The sequence below is a fragment of the Tenrec ecaudatus genome, chromosome 8 (assembly GCF_050624435.1).
Source record: "Tenrec ecaudatus isolate mTenEca1 chromosome 8, mTenEca1.hap1, whole genome shotgun sequence".
NCBI classification, from domain to species: Eukaryota; Metazoa; Chordata; class Mammalia; order Afrosoricida; family Tenrecidae; genus Tenrec; species Tenrec ecaudatus.
In genome coordinates this window covers 126,151,349-126,175,732 of record NC_134537.1, presented here as the reverse complement: position 1 = coordinate 126,175,732, position 24,384 = coordinate 126,151,349, and the positions used below count along the sequence as shown (strand labels likewise).

General features: G+C 43.2%; 1 protein-coding gene across 7 annotated transcripts in view; it reads left to right on the top strand.

The window, feature by feature from the left end:
- TENM3 (teneurin transmembrane protein 3) overlaps positions 1-24,384 on the top strand; it is a 710,639-nt gene that overhangs the window by 539,666 nt on the left and 146,589 nt on the right. For 6 of the 7 annotated variants that reach the window (XM_075556851.1, XM_075556855.1, XM_075556853.1 and 3 more), the window contains 5 exons: positions 14,342-14,556; positions 20,458-20,668; positions 21,079-21,180; positions 21,368-21,562; positions 22,664-22,864. In XM_075556851.1, coding sequence (XP_075412966.1) covers positions 14,342-14,556; positions 20,458-20,668; positions 21,079-21,180; positions 21,368-21,562; positions 22,664-22,864 — 924 coding nt within the window. The remainder of the gene's footprint in view (positions 1-14,341; positions 14,557-20,457; positions 20,669-21,078; positions 21,181-21,367; positions 21,563-22,663; positions 22,865-24,384) is intronic. The other variant, XM_075556852.1, reaches the window with a different exon arrangement.

The following is a 24,384-nucleotide window of genomic DNA, read 5'->3' as shown; positions in this document are numbered from 1 at the left end:
AAAATTCCCCACTACCAACACGTTCTGGTCAGCCTTTGAATCTTCCAGAATCCTTTTCTTTAAAATAACGAACCCCAAAAATCCCTCTACTCCACTTCCTGGTCTAATCCTGCCCCTTCCCTCGCTTCTCCTTTTATACCTAGCCTTCATGAACACTGTTTATGTATTAACTGTTCCCTTTGCTTTAATTCCCAGTAACTTCTCTCACAACTTGTCTTCTCCAGTACTCCTTCCTGATAACTGTCCTGGATTACCTTGACTCACTGAAACGATGTCTTCAGAGCTGTCAATTACAATGTCCGTTGAACCACTGAATATAGTAACCGCTCGCTCCTATTCAAAACATCCTTTACCTTTGGCTTCCTTGATCCTATACTCTTCTTCTTTGACTTTTTAAATAATATTTTATTGCGTTTTAACTGGAAGCTTACACAGAAAATTAAGTTTCTCCTTAAACCATTTTTATACAGATTGGCCCATGCCAGTGGTGATAATGTTTACAATGTGTCAGCATCCCGAGTATTTTCATTCTGAGTGTTCTGTTTCCATTGAGCTAAGTTCATTGCCTTCTCATATTTGCTTTTGAATAAAGTTTGACAATTTAGTCTCATACAGTTAATTGTTTAGAGAAGCGCATTGCCCTCGGATAACACTGTTTCTTGTATAAGCTAATATATGATTTGGCTGAATGGTGCAGAAATAACCTCAGTTCCAAGTTCAGAGGTTATCATAGCGTGATATTCCCAAAAGCCCATCTAGCCCCTATCAGCCCCGTCCTCTAGCCCCTATCAACCCCGTCCTCTAGCCCCTATCAGCCCGTCTAGCCCCTATCAGCCCCGTCCTCTAGCCCCAGTCAGCCCGTCTAGCCCCTATCAGCCCTGTCGTCTAGCCCCTAGCAGCCCCGTCCTCTACCCTCTATCAGCCCCGTGTAGCGCCTATCAGCCCCGTCCTCTAGCTCCTATCAGCCCCGTCGTGTGACCCTTTTTGAGAAACTGGAGCTGTGTGCCACATGTTCCTCCCATCCTGTCCAGGACCTTCCACTCTACTTGTGGTCACAAGAGTCAACCAAGGTAGCCAGGCACCATGTAGTTGTCCTGGTCTCAGGTCAGAGGTGATGGTTCACGTGGGCGACGTCCTTCTTTGACTTGCTTCATAATCTTTTGCTTCTCATGTGAAGAGTCCAATCGTTTTTATCGGACACTCGCAAGCTTTGCAAATCTCAGCTGTCACTCACCAAACTAGGTTGGAGAACATAATCTTTGTTTTGTTCATTGACTAAGTTGTCCCATGAGACTCTGCTGATACCACATCCTCCTTAGTTTCTTTCTATGTTTGGGGCAGCTCCTCTGTTTCATTGATTGACTCATCCTCTTCTACTTAATCCCTAAACCTTCTGTTTCTCGGGAACCTGTTCTTTTCATCTATACTTGCTGCCGGGTTCTCCCATCCGCTCTTCTGGCCTTATTTATAGTCTCTGTGTTATTGATACTAAAATCATTAGGTCCAGCCTCGATCCATCTCCTGAGCTCTAGACATCAACTATATAAAATCTATACACTAACTATACATTAATCACTAGTGACAAAGGTGAGGAAATTGTAGATTTTTGACACCTTCAGCCTAAAATTGATCAAGCATGCAATCAAGATACATTGATCATTAATGGTTATTGGAATTATTGGAATGCAAAAGTTGAAACCAATAAGAAGGACCAGGATTTGGAAAATATACCCTTGTCGATTGAAATCATGCCAAGGATTGTGTGATAGAATTTTGCAAGACTAACAACTGATTTGTTGCAGACTACCTTTTTCAAAATACATAAATAGCCAAAATACACATGGAACCAAATACACAGGTTGCAACACACTGAAATAAAACAGATCCTTGGAAAGAGATGGTGGAGAAGATCAATATCATTTGGTTAGAACAAGGCCCAGGACAACTGAGGAATAGATCATTAATTGCTCATCTTTAAGCTCCAGTTAAAGCTAAAGAAAGTTAAAACAAGTCCACAAAGCCAAAATACCACCTTCAGTACATCCCACCTGAATTAAGAGAACCTGTGAAGAACAGGCTTGATACATTGAACACCAGTGACCAAAGACTGTATGACTGGTGGAGTGACATCGAGAACATCATACCTGAAGGGGGGAAAAGGCCAATAAAAAGACAATAAGCAAGAGAAGACCCAAATGGATGTTAGAAGAGACTGGCACTCGCTCTAGAACAAGCTAACGTGAATTGAAGGAGTAAAACAACTGAGCAGAAAATGGCAAAGGATGCCTGGAGGTAACAAAGGAAACTACTGTTCTGAAACATGCAGAGCTTTGGAATTAGAAAGGCAAATGGGAAGCGCACCCTAGGCACTTGTAAAATTGAAAGAACTGAAGAAACATTTAAGCCTTGAGTTACAATATTAAAAGATTCTATGGGCAAAATGTTGAACAATGCAGGTAGTATCAAAAGTAGATACGAGGAATACACAGAGTCACTGAATCAAAAGAACCCATGATATTGTAGGAGCAAGTCCACACTTCACTGAAGATGCAAAAGCAAGGCTCCAGGAGTTGGCAGAATATCCATTGAGATGCCAAGTAGAGGTGCTTATTGGTCTACACCAGGAAACTTAGAAGACAGCTATGTCATGTGGTCAACTGCCTGGAAGGGAGCAAACAGAATTCAGAATTCATAAAATAATATCATCAACGTCGCACACATCAGAAAAAATTTGCTGACGATGTTTCAGAAATGGCTGTAGTCATACATCAACGGGGAACTACCAGAAATTCAGAGGAGAACCTACAATAAGGGATATCATTGTTCACATCAGGTGGATCGTGGCTGAGAGCAGAGGATACAAAAAGGATGTCTGCCTGTGTTTCATTGCTTGTGCAGAGGCATACAAACTAAGGACAACATTGCAAAGAATGCGAATTGCAGAACACTTTACTCGTGCTCATGTGGAACCAGTCCATAGAATAATAAGTAGTCACTGAGAGGGGTTATTATGATTTAAAACCAAGAAAGGTGTATGCCAGGGGTGTATCCTGTCACTATGCGTATTCCAGCTGTGTGAGCAGATCATCGGAAACGAGCCGACATGAAGAGCATGAGGATTGAAGGAAAACTCATCATCAACCTGCAGAATGAAAATGACACGACCTGGTTTGCTGTACTTGAGGAAGACATGAAGCACGCAGTGATGAAGATAAAAAAATAAAGTTAAGTATGGATTACAATTCTACATGAAAGAAAACAAAAATTTTTCAACTGGACCCTTAAGCAACATCATCATGATAAACCGAAAATATCAAAGGTGTCGAAGGTTTCATGATACTTGGTTTCATAATTAATACGCAGGAAAGCAGCCATCAGGAAACCAAACTATGTATTTCAGTGAGCATACCTGCTGTTAAAAAGAAATCTGTTTTAAAGTGTTCAAAATGCAGAGATACCACTTTGAAGACTAAGATATGCCTGCTCCCAAGCTTTTGTATTTACAATTCTCATATGCATGTAAAATCTAGACAAGGAAAAAGACATACCAGGAAAGAATTGATGCATTGAATTACGGTGCTGACAAAGAATATTGGAAGTTCCATGCACTGCCAGAAGAACAAGCAAACCTATGTTGGAAGAAGTGCAGCCAGAATGGCCCTGAGACGTGAGGATGGCAAGACTTGATCTCATAATCTCAGGAACTGGTCCCTCCCGACAAGGAAGACCTTCAGCAAGATGGACTGTCACATTGGCTGTAGCAATGGGCTCAAGTGTAGGAACAATTGTGAGGACAGTACAGGATCTGGTAGTGTTTCGTTACGTTGAAATGAGAGTTCTTACAGTATATACCTCATAGGATAGTCATGAGTATTCATTGTAAATACTTAAAATTTGAATATCCAAATCATAGCAAGTCAAATTCACTGCCGTTGAGTGAATTCCAACTCCTTTGGGCCCCACAAGACAGAGTAGAACTGCCCACTGCTGTTTCTGAGACTAGGAATCTTTCCAAGAACAGACTGCCTCATCTTTCTCCGGATTAGCAGCTGATAGATTCAAACCGCTTACCTTTTAGTTAATGCACAGCAGTGAACCCATTGTGCCACCAGGGGCTCCCAAAACTGTGACTAAACACATAAAACGCCCACTGCCATCCTGTCGAATCTAACCCATACCGACCTTAGAGGACAGAGTTGCACTACTGCTTAGGGTTTTAGAGACTAAGTTTTTATTGGATCAGCTTCATTTTTGTCCTGCAAAGTGAAGTGTGGGTTTGAACCGCTGTCCTTGCAGTTAGCAGCCCAATGCTTAACCGATTGCACCACCGAATTCTCCTAAAACTGTGACTAGTACAGAATAAATGCTTGGAAAGGTTAGCTGGGATCACAGCGATGGTTTGCAGGGACGAACCTACTGCCGTCTTTCCAGATCGTGAATTGCTAGGCAAGACAGCAATTTCACCAACTAGGAAATACACAGTCAGGAAACCTAGAGGTCACACCAGCTTGATATGAAGGAGCAAGAAGACAAATGGCAAGATTTACCATAGAATATTTTGGGGAAATTGAAGATTAAAATGAAAGGTCATATTTTATTTGAGCTGATATTACGATAAATTACTTCTCCATAAAAAAGTTTTTTAAGTTTCCTTGCGTATTTTTACAGACTGACAAAAAGGGGTGTTTGTGTACAACTATTCACAAATGAACATACGCATATGCATATATGCACATATATCATATATATGATTCATCCTATGTAAACATTTTAATTTCTTTTAAACTATTACATGATTGTGTATCAGTAACAATTGTTCAAACTAGATGTTGTCAGAGAATTTGATTTTGTATCAGATTAAAGATTATCTTTGAATTGAAAAAATGGAACTAACTGGGTTTCAAGAACACTGAATTGTATTCCATATTGTTTGCAGTATTTGTGTTATTGTAGCATATAATAGTTCCTTAATTAGATGCTGTATTGATTCTGTCCATTAAGCTATGTTTGCAGGGTTGTTATGCTTTCTTTTACCCAGCTTGTGATGACCATCCTGTATCCACCAAAGTCAATTATTGGAAGGTGACCAGATTTTAGCATTGGTAAAGTGGGACACCGTTGATAAAACTCATATCCTGGTGAAATAGCCACATGGCAGCCCAAAACCATATACCCTAGCTTGTCATGCATTCTTTCCAAAAATCAGGGCATTTTAAAAACACCGCGGAACAAATTGTTCAAAAGTGGGACATCTGGTCACCTTAAAATTAGGGCATGCGGATGTTTATAAAAAGGTTTATGTTTTTTTTTTTTTCAGAGATTTCAGTCAAGGTGTGAACACAAAGTTAGGTCACGGAATTGGAGGGTAGGCTGCTGATGGTCTGTAAATGCTTCCCAGTGTCTTACTTGTTAGTGCTGTGTGGGACTTCAGAATGGTACTGTCACTTACCTCCTCACCAATTACAGAAGAGTGTTGCAGCTGGATTCCTTCCACCTTCTGTTTTAATCATGATGGACTTAGTCACACTGCAAGCAGGTGTCAAGTTCCTGATGCCTGTGACAAAGTATTTTGTATTTGTAACTTTGGGTGTTTTTCTGATATCACAAAATCATTTCCTAACGGTTTCCAAACTTCCTAATTACTGGTATGAGCTTCAATAATGTCTTGGGTGTGTAACACCTGTGGCTGATAAAACAGTTACTTCAGCGTGCAAGGCACATTGTTTGAGGTGGGATTACCTGAGAAAATGCCATTTTGCCGATGCATTTTCATACAAAAGAGCTCTCACGTAAGAGAGAAAGGAATAGTTGCTTCACATGCGCATTTGTGACTTCGATCCACAGGGTTACAGCTGTATTTTCAGACATTAAGACTGTTGTGACACGCCCTCAGTGATGGAGAGAGAATCCCAGGTAGGCGGTGAACAACCCGCCGGTGGGTCCCATAGCAGGCACACTAGGACAGCTCGGACAAGGACCCTCAAGCTGATCTACCCTGTTGTGCTTGAAGACATGGTGCATCTCACTCTGACTGTGAAGGCTTTAATTGGCTTGATTCCTACCTTACCAACTCTGCGTTTGGAATAATGTCAGGGTTCTCTGAGGCCCTGCTTCTATTTCTTCCCTCCTTTTCCTCTCTCTTGGTAAAACCTGCAGACAACGTTCTGTTTGCTATGATCGCTCCCAGGTAAAGCTCCAGGGGATTTAAAGACAGAGTGATCTCAGTAAGGGTGCGGGGGTTGGGGGGGTGTTAAAATGCACAAGGGCTATCCCTCCTCTTATTTCTTCTGAAGCCAAAGTTTTCCAGAATTCGGGGCATGATGAAAGATTTGTGCCCAGGCTTCCATCTAGGACAGGTGATGAGTTTCAGGTTGAAAGGGTGAGCAATTACATGCAAGTTTATCAAGCTGTGTCGATGGCTACCATCTTCCAAGTGTGTTTCCAATCAATAAAGAGCACTTGAAAGCGTTAACTGAAATGACCACACTTGAACTTGATCACATTGGAGCAGGACCATGACTTGAAAAGCAACTGTGTGGAATTAAAACAGGCAAGACCCCTTCACAGGCTTACGCTAATCCTCTGGTACCAAACTGGAGGCTTAAGGAAGAATGCTGCGTTATTCTAGGCTGAGGGTTACAGTGCGCTTAAGCAGATCGAAATTAGAGACAGCCTTTAGTCTCTGCATCACTGAGATACTGAGAGTTCACGTCCGCAACTGCCCTTTAAAAGGGACACATTCTCAGACTGTAATTCCACATAAACGCGTTATAAATAGTGCAATAATTTGAAGCAAACAGAGGTTGATAGCCACATACAGAAGAGAGTCATACTTTATTGCAAACGCTACAAGACACAGTCATCTTCAAACTGCTTTGTTCCTGTCCACCCTAAAGCAGAGTACCCGTCCAAGTTTTAATTACTTTTTTAAATATCAGGAGACCATCAATGTTAACTGTTTAAAACAACAGTGTCTCAGCATTAAATTTTGTTTACAATGTAGTTGTATGCATTCGACTAAACACACTCTAATTATGATGTAGACATAGTCGCCCTGTCCCAACATCATTTGATTCAGGAGAACAGATCATTAAGCCACAATTGAGGGTATGTGACGATGGAGGGAGGCAGATAACAAACTGGAGGATGATTCTGTCATCACACAACTTCCCAATTCCATAGTTACCTAACTCCCAAATTATACGATTGCGCAATGCTCACACCACTGAGAATCCTGGCCCAGACAGGTTGGTAACGTCACCTTTGCCTCACAGTCAGCTGTCTCCTCCCCTGTTCCTCAGCCTTCGTTGCTGCCCAATAGGTGCTGTTCATGCATCAGAATTGATAGACTGGGTTTTTTCCTAATGTCAGAGAAGGAGATCGTGAATAATTGAAGAGTAGATTTGTGTAAAAAATTTTGATATTTATTAAAAAGGGAGCATTTCTTGGAAAATACTTCTCCATCTGAGGAATGTGGGTGCCTAAGGAGCCCTGGCGGCACTGCCTGTAAATGGCGGGCCACCAACCATGTGGTTCAAACCCACCAGCTGCTCCCCCGAGAATGGTGAGGCTGGCTGGTCCTGGAAAGAGGCGCGGCTTTGTCATCTTGGCGTGTCCTTGTGAGTCGGAACTGACGCGATAACTCAGGGTGTGAGATGAAGAGGCCTCCAGAAGTCCATGGGAAAATCCCACTGTCTTTTTTAGTTTAGTTTTTCACCGGAAACTTGTTGAGGACCCTCATACGAATAACTTCTTTAGCCTTAGGTTTAATATTACTTACGAGGGCAAATAAAGCAAAGCCCAGTCTCAGCTCTCTTCCCGTTTGACAAGCATGCACACTGTGAAGCCTTGAGCCACAAAAACTATGTGGGCATGGGAGGATGTTCTTAGGGTGATGACACTCAGTCTTTGAAATGGTTATTACCCACGTGCCCCAAACAGCACCGTGATGTGCAGCGAGGAAGACTGGTTAGTTGGGCTGCGAACCGCAATATCAGCAGTTCAAAACCAACAGCCGCTCTTTTGGAGATAGATGAGGCTTTCTACTTCTGTGAAGAGTTACAGACCTGAAGCCTCACACATGCATGCCTGTGCGGTCCTAGAGGGTCGCTGGAAGTCAGCATCGGCTGGATGGAAGTGGGTTTGGTTTGGGATTTGGTTTTCAATATGACATTATCTTAATGGGGCTCTTTGCAATCCTTTTGCAGGCGAAAAACCCTCTTTGATAATGATTGGGATAGAGTGCAGAGTTCATTAAACAAAAATATTGTACCTCCCGCCTGAGAAAATCTCATTTCCAGCTATGCCAATAGTCCTAAAGCAAAGCCAAACTGACTGGCACGGACTGGTTTCCGACTCACAGTGACCGTGTAGGTCAGAGAGAACTGGCTCTTTGAGCTTATGAGGCTAAATCTTTGGGGGAGTAGAAAGCCGCATCTTTTCCCATGGAGCATCTGGTAGTTTTGAACTGCTGACCTTGTTTCTAAGGCCACCCTTTGTACTTGATGGAATTTATGTGTAAGGCAGGAGAAGACATTGAGCCCCTCCTCTGGGTTTGTGGTGTCTTGAATAAAGAAGGCTGAAGTCAACAAAACTGGTCTCGGGGTTGTTTGTGTGCCGCACTGGGCGATGTGTGCTCTAGGACAGAGCCTCTGAGCTAAATTCTGGACAAGCCTCTCTATTCTCGAGAAACTCTTCCCAGGAAAATTGAGAAATTAGTTCACTTAACACTCTCTAGCTGGTTCCTCCGGGGGAGAGTCTTCGTGTTCCCCAGGGCTGAGACTGCTCCTCCGGGAGATCCCTGGACCAGAGAGCCTTGTGGGAACTTCCGCTTAGATGCCATGAGGTTATGATTCTGTGGACTTTCCTGTTGTGGGGGGGCGGGGGGGGGAGACTAAACAAAACCATTACCACACCCGCCCCATTCAAGCGCATCCAAAGATCGCTTGTCTTACAGCCCTGGCAGGCGGGTGGGGGTGGGGGTGGGGAGCCCCTAGCGAAAGTAGCTCTGAGACTTACGGGTAACTGGGTGTGCTCATTGGCACCACAGTTGGCCCTGTGGTCATTTCCGTGAGAAAAACTGTAACCTTGTAGAATAAGCATAGAAGGGTGGGGGTGGGGGTTGATTGAGCTGTGAAAGTAGCAACCAAGCGCAATCCCCTCACGCCACACTGCCTTGTGATAGTGAATACAGGACCCCTCGCCGTCAGAACTCCGAAAGCAAATGTTCTTGGGTAGAGATGACACTAGGAAGAAAAGTAAATATATTCTGAAATTAGCATCCGCTTTTGCTCACCAGCCCTGGAAAGGCAGGCATTCTAGGAAAGGTGCTAAAAGGGAGAGATAAAACGAAATCAAACATTGAAAGCAGCATTAGCATCCGCACTGGAGAAGAGAGCGAATTAGGGAACCCTCACAGGGTAACTGCTGACCTTCCTAACAACGAAGTATAATCCTAGCCTTCTAAATCGGTGACTTGATAGTTCAGTCCAGATAGTCCATTTCCAAATATATACAGATCTTCAGGGGTGGGGAATAACTAAATAAACCAATAATCTACTCAGAATTTTTAAAATAATCTCATGAGAAAATTTAAAGACAACAACTTATTAGAAATTTATTATAAAGAAGAAACCAGTGGTGGCCCTGGATCCACGACACTTCTTGTCTTTGATTATATAAACACATGGTGGGTCTCATGTAGAATTGAGAGTTCGATTTGGAGGGCATAATTTACTTCTTTACACCTTGTTTTCGCATCTTAAAATAAAATCTACTTCACTTACACACCTACAAGTCTACAACAGGTGAAGTACCTGAAACCACCTCGCTTCCTTCCCTTCTGCCCTTACCTGCTCCGTGGAAGCCGGTGCTATCCGTTGCCCGGGCGTCTGCTCTGACTCGGACCGAACAGATGAGCGCTGCCAGTCCCTACACCGCCACAGATGGAGATTGCTGGCGCTGGCACGGGAGCAGTATCGATGAGGGGTAGAAACTGGTCTCACATTTCAGAACTAATAGGAATCAAGAAAGAGGTCTAGTTATGGAGTAAAATCATCTGTGGTTTGGAGTTGGGTTTTTTCCTCTCTGTTTCACTCTGTATTCCATTTTTTTTCTAAAATGAGTATTTATGACTTCAGAAAATAAATTATCCAAAATTTCTGTTTCAAGCCTATGGATTGATGCATATAAAATTATAGTGATTTATACAATGTGAACTATTGCTCAGGACCTTTTAAAAAAAGGGGGGGGACGTAAAAGCAGCCCTGGTGGTGCAATGGTTAAGCACTTGCTGATAACCAGATGGGGACGGAGAAATGACGGCAATTGTCTTGTGTGAAGACTTCCGCTGCAGAACACCCTCAGTCCGCCCGGGCCGCTCTGAGTCCAAATCGGCTTGATGCCAGGGCAGCAGCGTCCTTTCCACGACTGAATTGGCTCAAGAAACATCGACCTGATGGCGACAGGGTTGTTAGCGACTATGAGGAAGTGAAATTGTAACTAATGTCTTTTGCTGAAGCTTCCTGGTACAGGCCCCACCTGCCTCATACCTGGCTTATTGCAATTGCCTACCTACTTTCTCTCTCCACGTCCAGGCTCCTCACCGACTGCGCTGTAATGGCCTCGGAACCGTGGTTTCATTTCACCTTTAGCCTGCGCAGGCCTCTAACGGGTCTCCATTTAGCCGTGGCCGTCCTGTGTAACGACGGCACATGTATCATGGTGGGACGCAACCTTCCAGGTAGAGCCCAGGCCTGGCATTCGCTAGGAATATGTTCTCCCTCAAAGCGCATGTTTACCCAGGAGGGTGAATCTGTTGTGACGCGCTGCACCGTCCGTAATCTGGATAGCTGCCACGTTTATCAGTGACATTGGGCCATGTTCCTTTGCCGATGTCTATTTCTCCTGACTCTGCCCTCTGTACCCTACCTAACACCCTCCACCCCCCGCAACTCATGCCTCAGGAACCCGTGAGGGACTTTGTGCGTTTAACTCTAATTGACCCGTAATAAAATATGGGTCACCCTGTTCTCACGCCAGCAGTCTCACCCAGCCTGCTCCACTGCTCTGCGGGGTTCAGGGTCTCATTGCTGTGGCCACGCCGAACTCGCAGACAGTTCTCACGATTACAAGGGAGCTAGCAGGGTACAAGATGTTCAGGGCACCATTCTCTTGTTCAAAATGTCCGTTCTCAGCCATGCTGGCAGGCGTGACTCTCTCTGGTCCTCAGCCTCTCAGCCATGTGGTGCCTGGGCCTCTGCCTTGTCCTGTAGACCAGGCAGCCTCCCTGCCACAGAGTCCAAGTGGCTCCTCTGCTCTGTCTCCGTGGTCATGGTGCCATGGCCTCCGTCGCCTCAATTGCTCCCTCCCACTTCAGGCAAGCATGTTGGTGGCTCTTCTTTTTTGATGGGCCTGAGATGCCCACTCTTCCTGCTTCTGAGGGGGCCCACAGTACCACCACCCCCAAAAAAACCTCGCTGCCACTGAGTCAGTGCTGACTCATAGTCACCTCACCCCCGTGGGCTTCCGAGACTATAACTGTTTACAGGAGTAGAAAGCCCACTCTCTCTCCCACAGAGCTGCTGGTGGTTTCGAACTGCCAACTCTGCAGATCACAGCCCAACACAGAACCACTACAAGTAGAATGGCAAAACTTACCAATCCCCTCTATTGGTATTTCACACGCCCTATTTGCATGCCTTTCCCCGACCCCCCAGTCCTTTGGTGAGAGTTACAAAGGCATTCTTGAAGAGCCGTTCCAGGTAACTTCACTTGATCTCAGAAGGGAAGGGCCAACACCAATCATTGTTATTAAGTATAAATAGAAAAGACTGGTTCCTTTCACCTGACGTAATCGAGGCCCTCCACAAACTGATGTCATTTTCCTCTCCAGCCTGATTCCCCATTACTCCCATGGCATCCCCATTCATGTCGTCCGTTCACCCCGTGCCTGCTGAGGGCCAGCGACTGCAGTTACTACGCCATGCACAAGAGCCTCTCGCCAGCCCTGTATCCATCCTGGGATTGCTTCGTCGCCGCCCTCATTTTCCAGATGAGGTCAAGCGCATCCAGGGTTTCGTATTTTCCTCAGTGCCACAGGCAGGGACTGATAGTGCCAGGTGTGTCTGACCGTGGAGCCAGCTTTCATCGCTCCTGGGCTAGCCCCACGGATGGCTTTGCTCCCCACCTCCCTAACCGGTGTCCAGTCGCACCGCTGTGTTTCTCACCATGATGTTTCCCCTTACGGAGATTCTGCCTGTTCTGCAAAGTTCCCTTCAGCACTTCACTCTTCGGTGAAAGTTTTCAGCCTCCAGTGGTAGCCCTGCGCTGCTCCGTAATCATATATTGGTTGAGATTGCCATCGAAATGATCATTTCTAAGTACCATCTCCCTGACCAGATAAATAACTGCTTGGTGACAGAAACCATGAAAGCCAGAAGGGATAATCACGAAGACTCTATTCTTTGGTTTTGGTTGACTCTAGAGGCCCGCAATGTATGCCCATAGTCAACCCAAACCCAACCCACCGCCTTCATCATTCCCACTCAAAATGAGCCCTAAAGCGGACAGACTAGAACTGCTCCCGCGCGGTTTGCAGGCCGTAATGCTTCACGAAGTAGCCCACTTCCTCTTTCTCCTGGGGAGCCGCGAGTGAGCTCAAGCCATTGTTCAATGAGCAGCCCAGCATTAACCCACTGCCACCACCAGGGCCCTACACCTCTAGTACGTCCTCAGTAAAACGAACGCAGTGTTCAATTATTAACTATTGGCGGGCAGTCAAGCAATTCTTCTGTCACACAAGTAAGATAGTCAGCAACTTGCTAGTTGGGAATTTAATATTAACACCTCTTTGGAGGCTTGAAGGAAGCCTGGTGACACCATGGCTAAGAACATTGTGCTGCTAGCCACAAACAAAACCCACCAGCCTTTCTGTTGGGGGACCCATGAGGCTGTCCGCCTGTGCAAGGATTTATTGTCTTCGAATTTATTGTCCAGGACTCAGTGCCAGTGGGTTTGGAAGTGGGTTTGGCTACCATTCAGTTAGGTTAATGTTAAATAAAATAGGTGGGTTTTTCAAATCATTTTATTGGGAGCTCTTAACAGATAGAACATTCCACAATTCAGTCGCAAATAGTTCTTAAAGAAAAGCATAGCAGGCAGGCAACTTTGCTATTACTTTATCATCTATCAGCCCAATTCTTTCATGGTCATTCATTAGGAATATTTCCTTCTGTCCCTGGTGGACACTTTTTCATAGAAAAAAATTGTGTTTCTATTTCCATTTAAGCAGATTGAAAAACCTCTTCTACCATCCAGCGAACCCAAATCTACACTCAGGGCTACCACGTCGATTCTGGCTCACGGCGACCCTATAGGACAGGCTAGGGCACCTGCCCCGTGTGTGTCCAAGGCTGTAACTCCTTACTGGAGCAGAAAGGCTCCCTTTTCCATACGGAGCGGATGGTGGTTTGGTACAGCTGACCTTAGGATGAACAGCCCAACGCTAACCACTACACCACCAGGGAACCTTGGCCATGAAGGGAGAAGAGTCAATTTGCATCTGTTCTATGGAACTGGGCTATGCAGACACAGAGGCGGTGGGTGGTCTTTAAGAGACAGTGGAGACTGAGGGATGAAGAGGTTTGTTCTTAACAAAGGTCATTGAGAGGCCTTGCACAACATGCTGACTGTCGCAGAAAGCAAGTGTGACTGTGACGGGGTTAAAAGGGAAAACTGCTGCAGTAGCCACAAAGAAGACTGTTTATAAGAATTTACACCCACCATTTTTCCCTCTCCTCAACCTCGTCTTCACTTTCACTCATTCTAATATAGTTTCCAAAGAACGGCGTGAATTGGTGCATTGCTTTTGTATTTTTATTTTTAGGTAGTTTGTTTAAGAATTGATCTGGATATCTCTATAATCTATCCTGCCTTACTTCACACTTGGCAGTTTTATGGTATGTTTAGAGTGACTGATAAGTACCAGACTTAAACTCTCAAGAAATAACAAGGCTTCTAATTTGTAAAATAATTATGTTTCCGTGGTGGAGAAAGATTGTAGGTGTGAAAACAGCTTCTGTAACAGGCGTACCTTAAGGGGAGTCTAAGGATTTTGACTTAAATATCTTTAAGAATGTGCTAAAGCAGAAATAGACAAACAATAATATCTTACCAAAAGAGCTTTGAAAGTGAGAATTATGTGAGAGCATTTCATTTATCAGAAGAAGGTGGAATGTTCTAAGAATTTAGCGAAAATGACTTTGGAAAACAAACGGGATGTGTTTTGCTGGCTGTTTACTGTTGATTTAATTGGTTTCTTCCATGGTTCTCTTCCTTTCAGGAAGATTGGGTGGATTTACACAAGAAAACAACACCATAGATTCTGGAGAACTTGATATTGGCCGAAGAGCAATTCAAGAGGTTCCTCCCGGGATCTTCTGGAGATCACAGCTCTTTATTGATCAGCCACAGTTTCTTAAATTCAATATCTCTCTTCAGAAGGATGCATTGATTGGAGTCTACGGCCGCAAAGGCTTACCACCTTCCCACACTCAGGTAGGCGTAACCTTGGTTGCCAATAAAATGAAAACTGCTTGTCTGCATTTTTTAAGCTAATCCATTTCTTACTTAACATAAGTTACTGTGTTTCCTACTGAATGTAAAGCTGTTTGCTCAACGGTCTGACCACTTTTGTATTGATCTTTTACAGTGGAGAGACTCTCAAATAGAGGTTGCACTTTATTATGAGGTTTGTAAGTCAGTAGTAGGAAGAACTGCATTTCTTCCAGACCTGTTTCGATCACTATTGATTGATTAACATGGACTGGAATTTCGTAGTAACTTAATGAATATTGAGCATTATCTGAACACCCAAGAAAACACCATAGATTTTCCAAGTGCTTTATAAAAATTCTCTGATAATTGCAGATGATCTTGTTCCACTCATGTTTATTGATGCACTGTGTAATCATCTCAGATATGTTTTCAGTCTGTTAAAAATGTATATTTTTTTCTGTATTCCAGTTTTACTCTTGGCAAAAAATCATGGTGGCATAAGATAAATCAATTCGATTAGCTTTATCAATTCAAGTCACTATTCTTTATCTAGAAATGATGAAGACTAAGGCAAATGGGGCCAGAGACCTTCCATAAATAACTGTCATCACATTGATTGGAATACAAAGCAATTCAAATATTTCTAACTTATGGATTTCTTAATTATATTTCTAGATTATAGAACCTTAAAGTAAACTCCCATGAGTAAAATGCCCCCATAATACCCATCACAAATGGAGAGCTGCTATCAATAATTTCACAGGCATTTTCTCTAATATGCTAATCCTACCTTATGTAGGATTGAAAATGATGACTTAAAATAAACCCATATATTTCAGATAAATTATTTAAATTACCTACTATAAAATTAGAACTCAGATTTTTCCCGAGTAGAGGTATGTCAGAAATATGATTAACTCTAACTTCACTTATCAACATGGTTAAGTTCCAAAGACTGAAATCAGTATTATGCAAAACTGGAGGCTCACCACATCAGATCACAAAATGAGGGAATGACTATATCATTAAATAACTACTAGGAATGACATCATGACCAGACAGCTGAGAATCGTATAAGCCAGCCAAACTGACACACAGCCTTCCCCTCCCAGCCAGCATGACATTGACCTCACTTCTTACCGTCCATTACTAGTGGACATGTGCTTGCTAATCAACAAGAGTCACACGGTAGACTTGTTACTATCATGTTAACTGCAAGATGTTAGAAGATGAGATAAACAGTGAGTGGGAGAGGGTATAGTTGGCTAATTAAAATGAACAATTTGATAAACTTGAAATTGTACTTGATAATGTTTATTGGGCCCTGAAATTTGATGCAGACTTTATTTAGCTTCATTTATAACATGAAGACTAGAAGATTTTCAAGCATGTTTTTTTTTTAGTTTTGGTTTTTCCACATAGACCAATAACAAATAACAAAAATTATGCCTTTTTGTTATTTGAACATGCTGTCTCTAATATCATTGTGGAACAGGGAAAATACATATGTGGAATTTTGAAAAGCATGCATTGGTGTGACGTGTTTTGCGGTTAGTATTTTTATAGCTATTTTATTAGAGTAAATGCCTTCAATCCTTGCATAGCAAACATTTCTTGTTGTATACTAGTGTCTAATTTTAAATTTCAGAATATAATTAAATTTGACTCAGGCTCATGTGATATGTGATGCTGCCTAGGATATAATAAGAAGATTTTAAAATGGATGGAATTAGGCCCATGTAATTTCAAATATAACAGATAGAAGATTACATTTATAACAATAGTTCAGTAAAACGTGAAAAAAAATTCTTCATTGGAACCACGTGATTAAATTACTTTTGTGTAACTCAAGAAGTATACCTCAGAGGTAAGTACAACAGTAAGCCTATAACCTACAAATTTCCGGAAAATAATTTCAGATAAAGATGATCTATTGTGTTGTGCACTTTAAAGGTTTATTGTAAGATTTTAGGTCGACTCTGTGCGAATTATATGTGCTGCATAAGATTAGAAAAGTAAACGGTGCGGGTTCAGGCCTTCTCATAATTCTCTTGATATTTAAACACAATGCGTGTGACGTTCACTTTTCTTTCCTACACAATATACGTATTTAAGTAGGTTATGCATTTCCTTAAGTTTCACAGTTATTTGGGGTTCCTTCCTCCGGTTTATTCAAGATCAGCCAAGCAAACAGCTGCTTTTGAGTTCAGCGTTTAAACATGAAATATGCTACAAAGCAGCCCAAAGTGAACATGTCTCTGTTTCTAGAGAACCTTAAATAACTCAACCTGAAATAATTAAAATTGCCTAGCCATTCTGAATAGTCACTTGAGTTTTGTAAGCCTTCCTGACCCTTTATAAAACTGTCCATTTGATTGCTGCCCGGGAATCCACGGACACTCTTCTGCCTAATGCCCAGCTCATTCTGCTGGATACTTAGAAGCCCAAGGAAGCAATTTCACTCCTTAGAGCTAATAGTGTGCTCTCACATTTTAGGGCATCTGCATTAGAACTCTGGCGGGGAAGGCTGGGCTGTAAGCACTGCTGTGTAAACTGATGACCTTGAAGTGATGACCTTTAGGGCCCTTGGTAAAAGGAAAGAATCAGATCAGATCATCACGAGTATTTCTTCCTTGCTCTGTATTCCACTGATACACAGTTGAGATTGTTCATCTAAAATCACAACATAAATACAGCAAACGGGGACAAGCCTTTCTTCTTTGGGCTTTATAGAGGATTTGGTGACTACACAGTGACTTAAAATAAACTTTAAGTGAAAAGGATTTTTTAATTTATATTTAATGAAATTTACGTTTAAGAGGGCTTCCAATTTATATGAAACTTTTTCCAAATATAAGCTTTGTTTGTCTCATGATGGATCCCCCAAAATGTGAGACTAAAGAGTTAGCCCAAAGAATTTAGTCCTCAACTTCCATAAATCCCTAACACTGGAGACACCAATAGCCCCGTCTCCTCTCCTAGACCCCCAACCCTGAAAGACCGATGGCAAGTTTACCCTTCTCACTGCTCACTCACTCACTCACTCACTCCCTCCCTTACTCCCTCCCTCCCTTATAGTCAGTCAGTTCTGACTCATAGCGACCCTATAGGCCGGGATAGAACTGTGCCTGTGGGTTTCCAAGACTAGTTCAAAAGCCTTGTTTTTCTCTCAAGTTTCAGAACAAAGGTTATTAAGTACTCTCATTCCACATTAGTTGGCTACTTTTGATCAGGACGATTTGAGTGTCATGTAAGGACTTTTAGCTCTTTGAACATCCTTACTAAGGTCATGAATAAACGTATATGCATGGTTGCCCTCGAGCAGATTCCAGCACATGTAGACATCGTGTGCACAGGTAAAAACTGCTCTTGACAATGGGGTTTTCAAGGCTGACCCTTCAGAAGCAGATGCCACGCCTGTCTTCTTGGGCATCCCTGTGTAGGTTCAAACCAACAACCTTTAGCTGTAGTGCAGCACTTAGCTATTCAGGCCACCCAGGGACTCTGAGAACCAAATAAATGAGTAAATCCTCACCAGCTACCTAACACTCACCACTGTCACCGTTATGTCTGCCACCTAGACTTGCTTTGCCTTTCAAAGCACAGTGCAAAACGTGACTTCTGTGATCAAGGTAGCCATTGTAACTGTGGTCTTGAAAGACCTGTTCACAGGCAACATTCCCTCCCTTTTTCAGACTCTGCTTATTAGAAGGGGAGGAAAATGTTGATCCAGTAGGGCCATTAAAAAAAAATGTTTCTTTTTTTGTTTTAAAAAAAGTGTGTTGTGTCTTTGCCATGCTAATATAAATCTTTTAATCTGATGAGAAAATGAATGGCTTACTTCACAAAGGCACCTTTTCAGAACTGCTAGATTAATTTTCCTCTGACAATTCTAGAAGAGATTTTTTTGAAGGTTAGGTACCCACATCAATCACGATTTACATCTTTGTAAGATGTAAATGAAAAAAATTTAAATAGTACTCAGATCGCAATTTTTACATGTATTTATCATAGCCCAATGGTATTACAAAATAATTTTACTACACAAAATATCACAGGTATTCTTATTTAGATAAAGAATTATAAGTAAAACAAGAGAAGTAGATATTCTAAATTCTGTCACTTAGTAAGAGTAGAGGTCTATGATCAATACAGTAGCAATATTTAACTGTGATTCTCAGAATTTTTAATTTATGAAACTTTAATTTTCTTCTAGTTTGACTAAAGAACTCATATAATCATCTTTTTCTTAAATAGATAAAATTCCAATTGTTTAATTATTAGAATAATTATTAGAATAATGAAGAGTCACGTATGAAGCAATGTGATATTGCTGATTTAGACATGTAAAATGATAGTGTATTTTTCACTATGAACACACATCTCAGGAATAAAATGAGACTGGGTAAGAGTACAGACGCAGAATCATTCTACTCTTTTAAAAACTGTTATCTAAAAAGCTTATTGAAACTACGTAGAAAATCTCGTCACTATCTATCAAATTCACTGCGTTAGCTTTAGTTACAAAATTTTCCACCACTGCCACCAGTCACCAATGCATCTGGTGGCACAGTGGGTTAAGCTTTGGGCTGCTCGTCACACCGTTGGCAGCTCAAGCCCACGAGCAACTCCATTGGAGGAGGATGAGGCTGTCCACCGCCATAGAGACTTCGTCTCAGAAACCCTTCATGGGGTCGCTGTGAGTCAGATTCAACTCCGTGGCGAGAGGACGTGGGCTGAGCAATCACAGAAGCCTCCTGGGCAGACTACTAACTAAAGGTTAGCACGTTGAACTGCACCGGCGGGACCTCTGAAGAAGGCTTGGCGATCTGTTTCCATAAAGACTCCAGTCAACAAAACCCTCTGGAGCCATTTCACTCTGCAACACCCGGGATCGCCTTGAGTCAACATTCACTCAACAGCCAAACGGGGTTTGGGGTTCGGTTTTAGCCTTTATCACCTTAACTTTGAAGTGTTCACCTTGACTTCTTCCGGCCACCTAAGGGTTCATGATTAATCGTATGGGAGAAAAAGATTGAGTATAATGATAGACTTCCCAATTGTAACTGGGCACATTGACTGGTTGGCCTCCCCTTTAGACTTTTGATCGGGGATGTGCAGGCATCTTTGATACGTTTACTGTAGAAAGCCCGTCTTTCTCCCGAGACACGGCTGGTGGTTTCCCACTGCTTATCTTAAGGTTGGTAGCCAAGTGTACCTACACTGCCCCCGTTCCCCCCAGGACTCCTCACATCTTCCTGTAACTATAAACAGTGAAAAACCCTGTATTCTCAGGGGGGCTGGGGGAATGGTGTTCATTAGGGTCCCAGAGGAAAGGTAGACTGGTGCGGAGGCAGCCCCAGCTTTGGAATGAAGCACCCAGGAGTGTAACCCCCAACCCTTACCAGCAGTGCAACCGGGCCAAGGGATGCGGCATCTTTAAAGTTGGAAGTCTGCGTGCCTTTCCTCAAGAGTTGCCATGCAGATTAAAAGTATCCTGGCACTAAGCAAAGTCATCGATAGTCGATAGTCGTTGTTACTACACGAGGACTAAAAGGGGAAAGAAATGCTTAGTAACTGTTCTAACGACAAGAACGCCTGCTGAGTTTGGGAGGTGACCTTACTGTAAATCATGTTTGTATCAGCGGGTTCCCTAAGCTCAGCATCTTACCCAGCAAGTGAGGAGGGTGTGGGGGTGGGGAACGGTCCTCATTGAAGCTTACATCAGACGACACACACAGCCCTGTAAATGCAATGGGAACGTTCTTGTATCGTGGTGTTTAGGGAGGAGAGGGAGGGAAGCTTAAATGACATGTGAAGGGGGGCCGGGGGGGCCAGAGAGAAACGACTACGCCCTGCCGGTTCCGACTGCTGAACGCTTTTGCTCATCTTCGCCCCCAGTACGACTTTGTGGAGCTCCTGGATGGCAGCAGGCTGATCGCGAGAGAGCAGCGGAGTTTGCTCGAGTCGGACCGGGCCGGACGGCAGGCAAGATCCGTCAGCCTCCACGAGGCTGGCTTCATCCAGTACCTGGATTCTGGAATCTGGCACCTGGCTTTTTATAACGACGGGAAAAATACAGAGCAGGTGTCTTTTAACACCATCGTGATCGGTAAGGACCGTTCCCAAACATCTTGTTCCAGGCTACGCAGCCTCTGCATTGTGTTGACGAGAAACAGAAATGCCTTCATCCATTTTTCGAAGAGATTTCGGAAGTGCCAAAGCCTACAGTAAAACTGTGAAAAATAATCTTGTTTATGTATGAAAAGGTGGCAAACGACAAAGTACTAGAATAAAATAGTATTTGGATGGTGGGGGCGTTAGGAAAACACTTGCAAGTGCGTGCGTGTTCGATGGCCATGCGTGTCTGGCTAATCCAGAAAGCTAGTGAGTTCTGATGGCCGTATACCACTAGTCCCCATACTCCTGTGAGCACACGGCTGAAATGATCACAAGGACAGCTGAGCCTGGCTTGTAGCGAGAGGCAGGCTGTCCAGCAAGTGTCCCTTCTCCCGCCCTCAGAGTCTGTGGTGGAATGCCCCCGAAATTGCCATGGAAACGGAGAGTGCGTTTCTGGAACTTGCCATTGTTTTCCAGGATTTCTGGGTCCGGATTGTTCCAGAGGTATGTGAGTTACGAAGTTCTTTTCTTAGCCGCGAGAAATAAGCTGTCGATACGCGAGTAATTCAGAAAAACTACCAAGACCGGGAGGGCGGAGGGCATCCCACTTGTTCCCAGGCTGTTGCCTTTTCTTGGAGAAGCTTGATTGAGACTGAGGCTGCTGACGATGCTGTCCTGTTCTGTTTCCCAGCAGCCTGTCCGGTGCTGTGCAGTGGCAACGGGCAGTACTCCAGGGGCCGCTGCCTCTGTTTCAGCGGCTGGAAGGGCACCGAGTGCGACGTGCCGACCACCCAGTGTATTGACCCGCAGTGTGGGGGTCGTGGGATTTGTATCATGGGCTCTTGTGCTTGCAACTCGGGATACAAAGGAGAGAATTGTGAAGAAGGTAAACATGTCAATATTTACAGAAGTCTCTTGTCGTCCACATAAAGGAACAGATGATATCTGTAATCTGTAGTTTGGCAGATGAATCTCTCATTGTGTTTCCCTAAAGAAGTAACTCTGATTTCCATAGTTATGAATGTGTTGTTCTGTGACCGTTTTAATAAAACAAATACCAGAGAGCCCCTTTGCTCTTTTTCCAGTCGTGTGAAAAACTTGTTTTTTTAATTCTAAAATCCTTACGCCCGCATTTGTGCCTTGACATCAGCAGTACCTATTGACATCAAATTTTAAAAATTAAAACTATTTCACACGGATGCATTCCAAACCTCGCATTCTCGGTGCCTCTCTGGAGAGTGGGGATAGAGTGTACTAGTGAAGAAAAGGGCAGAAGCAGCGTTTGTGCCAGGAGTCCGTGTAATGCCGACACTCAAGAAGCAATACTGTGGAGAGCCACTGAATGGTTGTTTGTTTTGTTGTATTTTTTTAAGCAGAAAAAAGCACCATTTCCTTTCTTCAATCAAATTGATTTTATTGATCTGCACACACAAAGTAATGCAATTAAGTCTCTGGAATTAAATTTTCAGGCCATTGACCCTACAAGTGTAAAGTTTTATTGAGTCAAATTGCTAAATTAAATCTCATCATCTAAAGCACATTAAACTGAATTAAGAAGGATAGAGAGACTGCAACTCATTTATTTCTCAAACAGTTTCAGGCTCCCACACAGCTGCCAGTACTCCCTGGTCCTGGACGAGGTCACCTGCTACAGGTTGTTACAGAGAAGCCAATACTTATTACTCTCTGATTAGGCAGAGCAGAGCGCAATAGTGTGAACCCTCCAGAGCATATATGTGTAATTCATGAAAATTACAAATCCTTACTAGAGTCTAAATTACCTAAATGGCATCGAACTGGTTCCAAAAGCTAAATTGTTTTTTTTTAAAATCCTTTGCATTTTTCAGAAGCAAGTTCTTGCACATGGTAGGTAAATATTTGATTAGTCAAGACATTCGTGTAAATTAGATTTGGATGCTATTCTTTTTTCGCCCGTGCTAGGATCTGGTCAAGATTTAATCCTAGAATTGTTCTCTTTCTCTACTAGCTGACTGCCTAGACCCCGGATGTTCTAATCACGGTGTGTGTATCCATGGGGAGTGCCATTGCAACCCAGGATGGGGCGGTACCAATTGTGAAATACTAAAGACCATGTGTCCAGACCAGTGTTCTGGTCATGGGACGTATCTTCAAGACAGTGGATCCTGTACTTGTGACCCTAACTGGACTGGCCCCGACTGCTCGAATGGTAAGATTAATGCGTGCAATAGCAGTTGAGTAGTTACTCGTCTGTTTAGATAAAGATTACAGTGTTCTAATTTCTGCAACATTGCATTCAATACAAATTTTAGGAAGCGATTGTGGAAATAAACCATACTATCAAAAGTCAGAAAATACAGTTGCTTTATAGAAAGGAGAGAGCGAGGCACGGCCAACATACCTTTGAAGTTATTGGAAAGAATAATCTTTTGTTCCTATAAAAAAACCCTGACTTCCTAGCTCTTCCTACATGACAAGTCTCCTAATAGGCCGAGGTGTCGTGTGGGGATTGGAGCCTATTACTCCTAAACAATGCAGCCTCAATTTCAAACCAGGCTCCCAAGAAAGAGGATGTGTTATGCATGTACGGGCCATTATGTGCATGATCGTTAAATGATGCGTTTTTCATTCTAATAAGATGATTATGTCAGAAAAGGCAGGTGAAACGATGTCTTCAATAGTCACTTTGCTATTGGCACACACTGTGTGCTCTGCACTGAGGTACACCCAATAGGGAAGAAAGAATACAGACTCATGCCTGCCCACGAGAGCGGTGGCTTTCAAATGGGCCATAACCTAGAGTCTTACAGTTTCACCTGTTGAGCTGCTCCCTGCAAGGTCAGCAGTTCAAACACCAATCTCTCCACAAGAGCGAGATGACCCTTTCTCCTCCTCTAAATGTTGTAGTCTGTGGAAACCTACAGGGGCAGTTCTACCCTGTCCTCCAGGGTCACAGGGTCAGAGTGGACTCCACGAGATCGAGTCCCCATATACATGCAAACACTCACATGACAGACACCAGAGTCACACAGAGTGATGCGCACACACAATAATAGTATTTTTTCAAGTCTGTGCCGGTTTGGGAATGCTGGTTGAAACCCCTGAGTTAACTAATCACGTGACCTAATGAGTCACTGTTTGAGAAGGTGCTGCCTTACCTAGTCTAGAAGATTATGGTTAAATCGGCGAGATAGGATGCGCGCACATAAAATGATTCTAAACCAGTGACAAGGTAGGACTGCATTGGAGTGTTACATGGAATGATATTCTAAATGCAGTGGCCATTCAGCGGAGGGATGCTACCTCGATAAGGAATGAATGTCACCAAAGAGGACTCTATTGGCATAGCTGCCTTCATGTGAGAATGGCAGTTTGGGGGCCAGGACATTTTGTCACTAGAACAGTAGTGTTAGAATGCTTCCAAGTATGGGCATTCCAATGAAATTGCATACGTTCATAGTCAAGCCCTGCTACTTACTGGCTGCTGGATTCTTGCACATATTGTGTTCATTGTGCTTTTTCCATCTGCTCTCAGGGTGTGTTCGTACGCTCGCTAGGCTATTTTGCTGCTGTAAAACAGACTGGCAAAGTGTGCTTACAAAGAGTGCTTCTCCCCACAAGGAGAAGACATAACTGGATAAAAACCGCGTTTGTTGTTTGTCTAAAAGCACAATATATTCCATTAGGCAAATTGCTAATTCTGTGCCTCAGTTTGGGAGAAAGATGAGA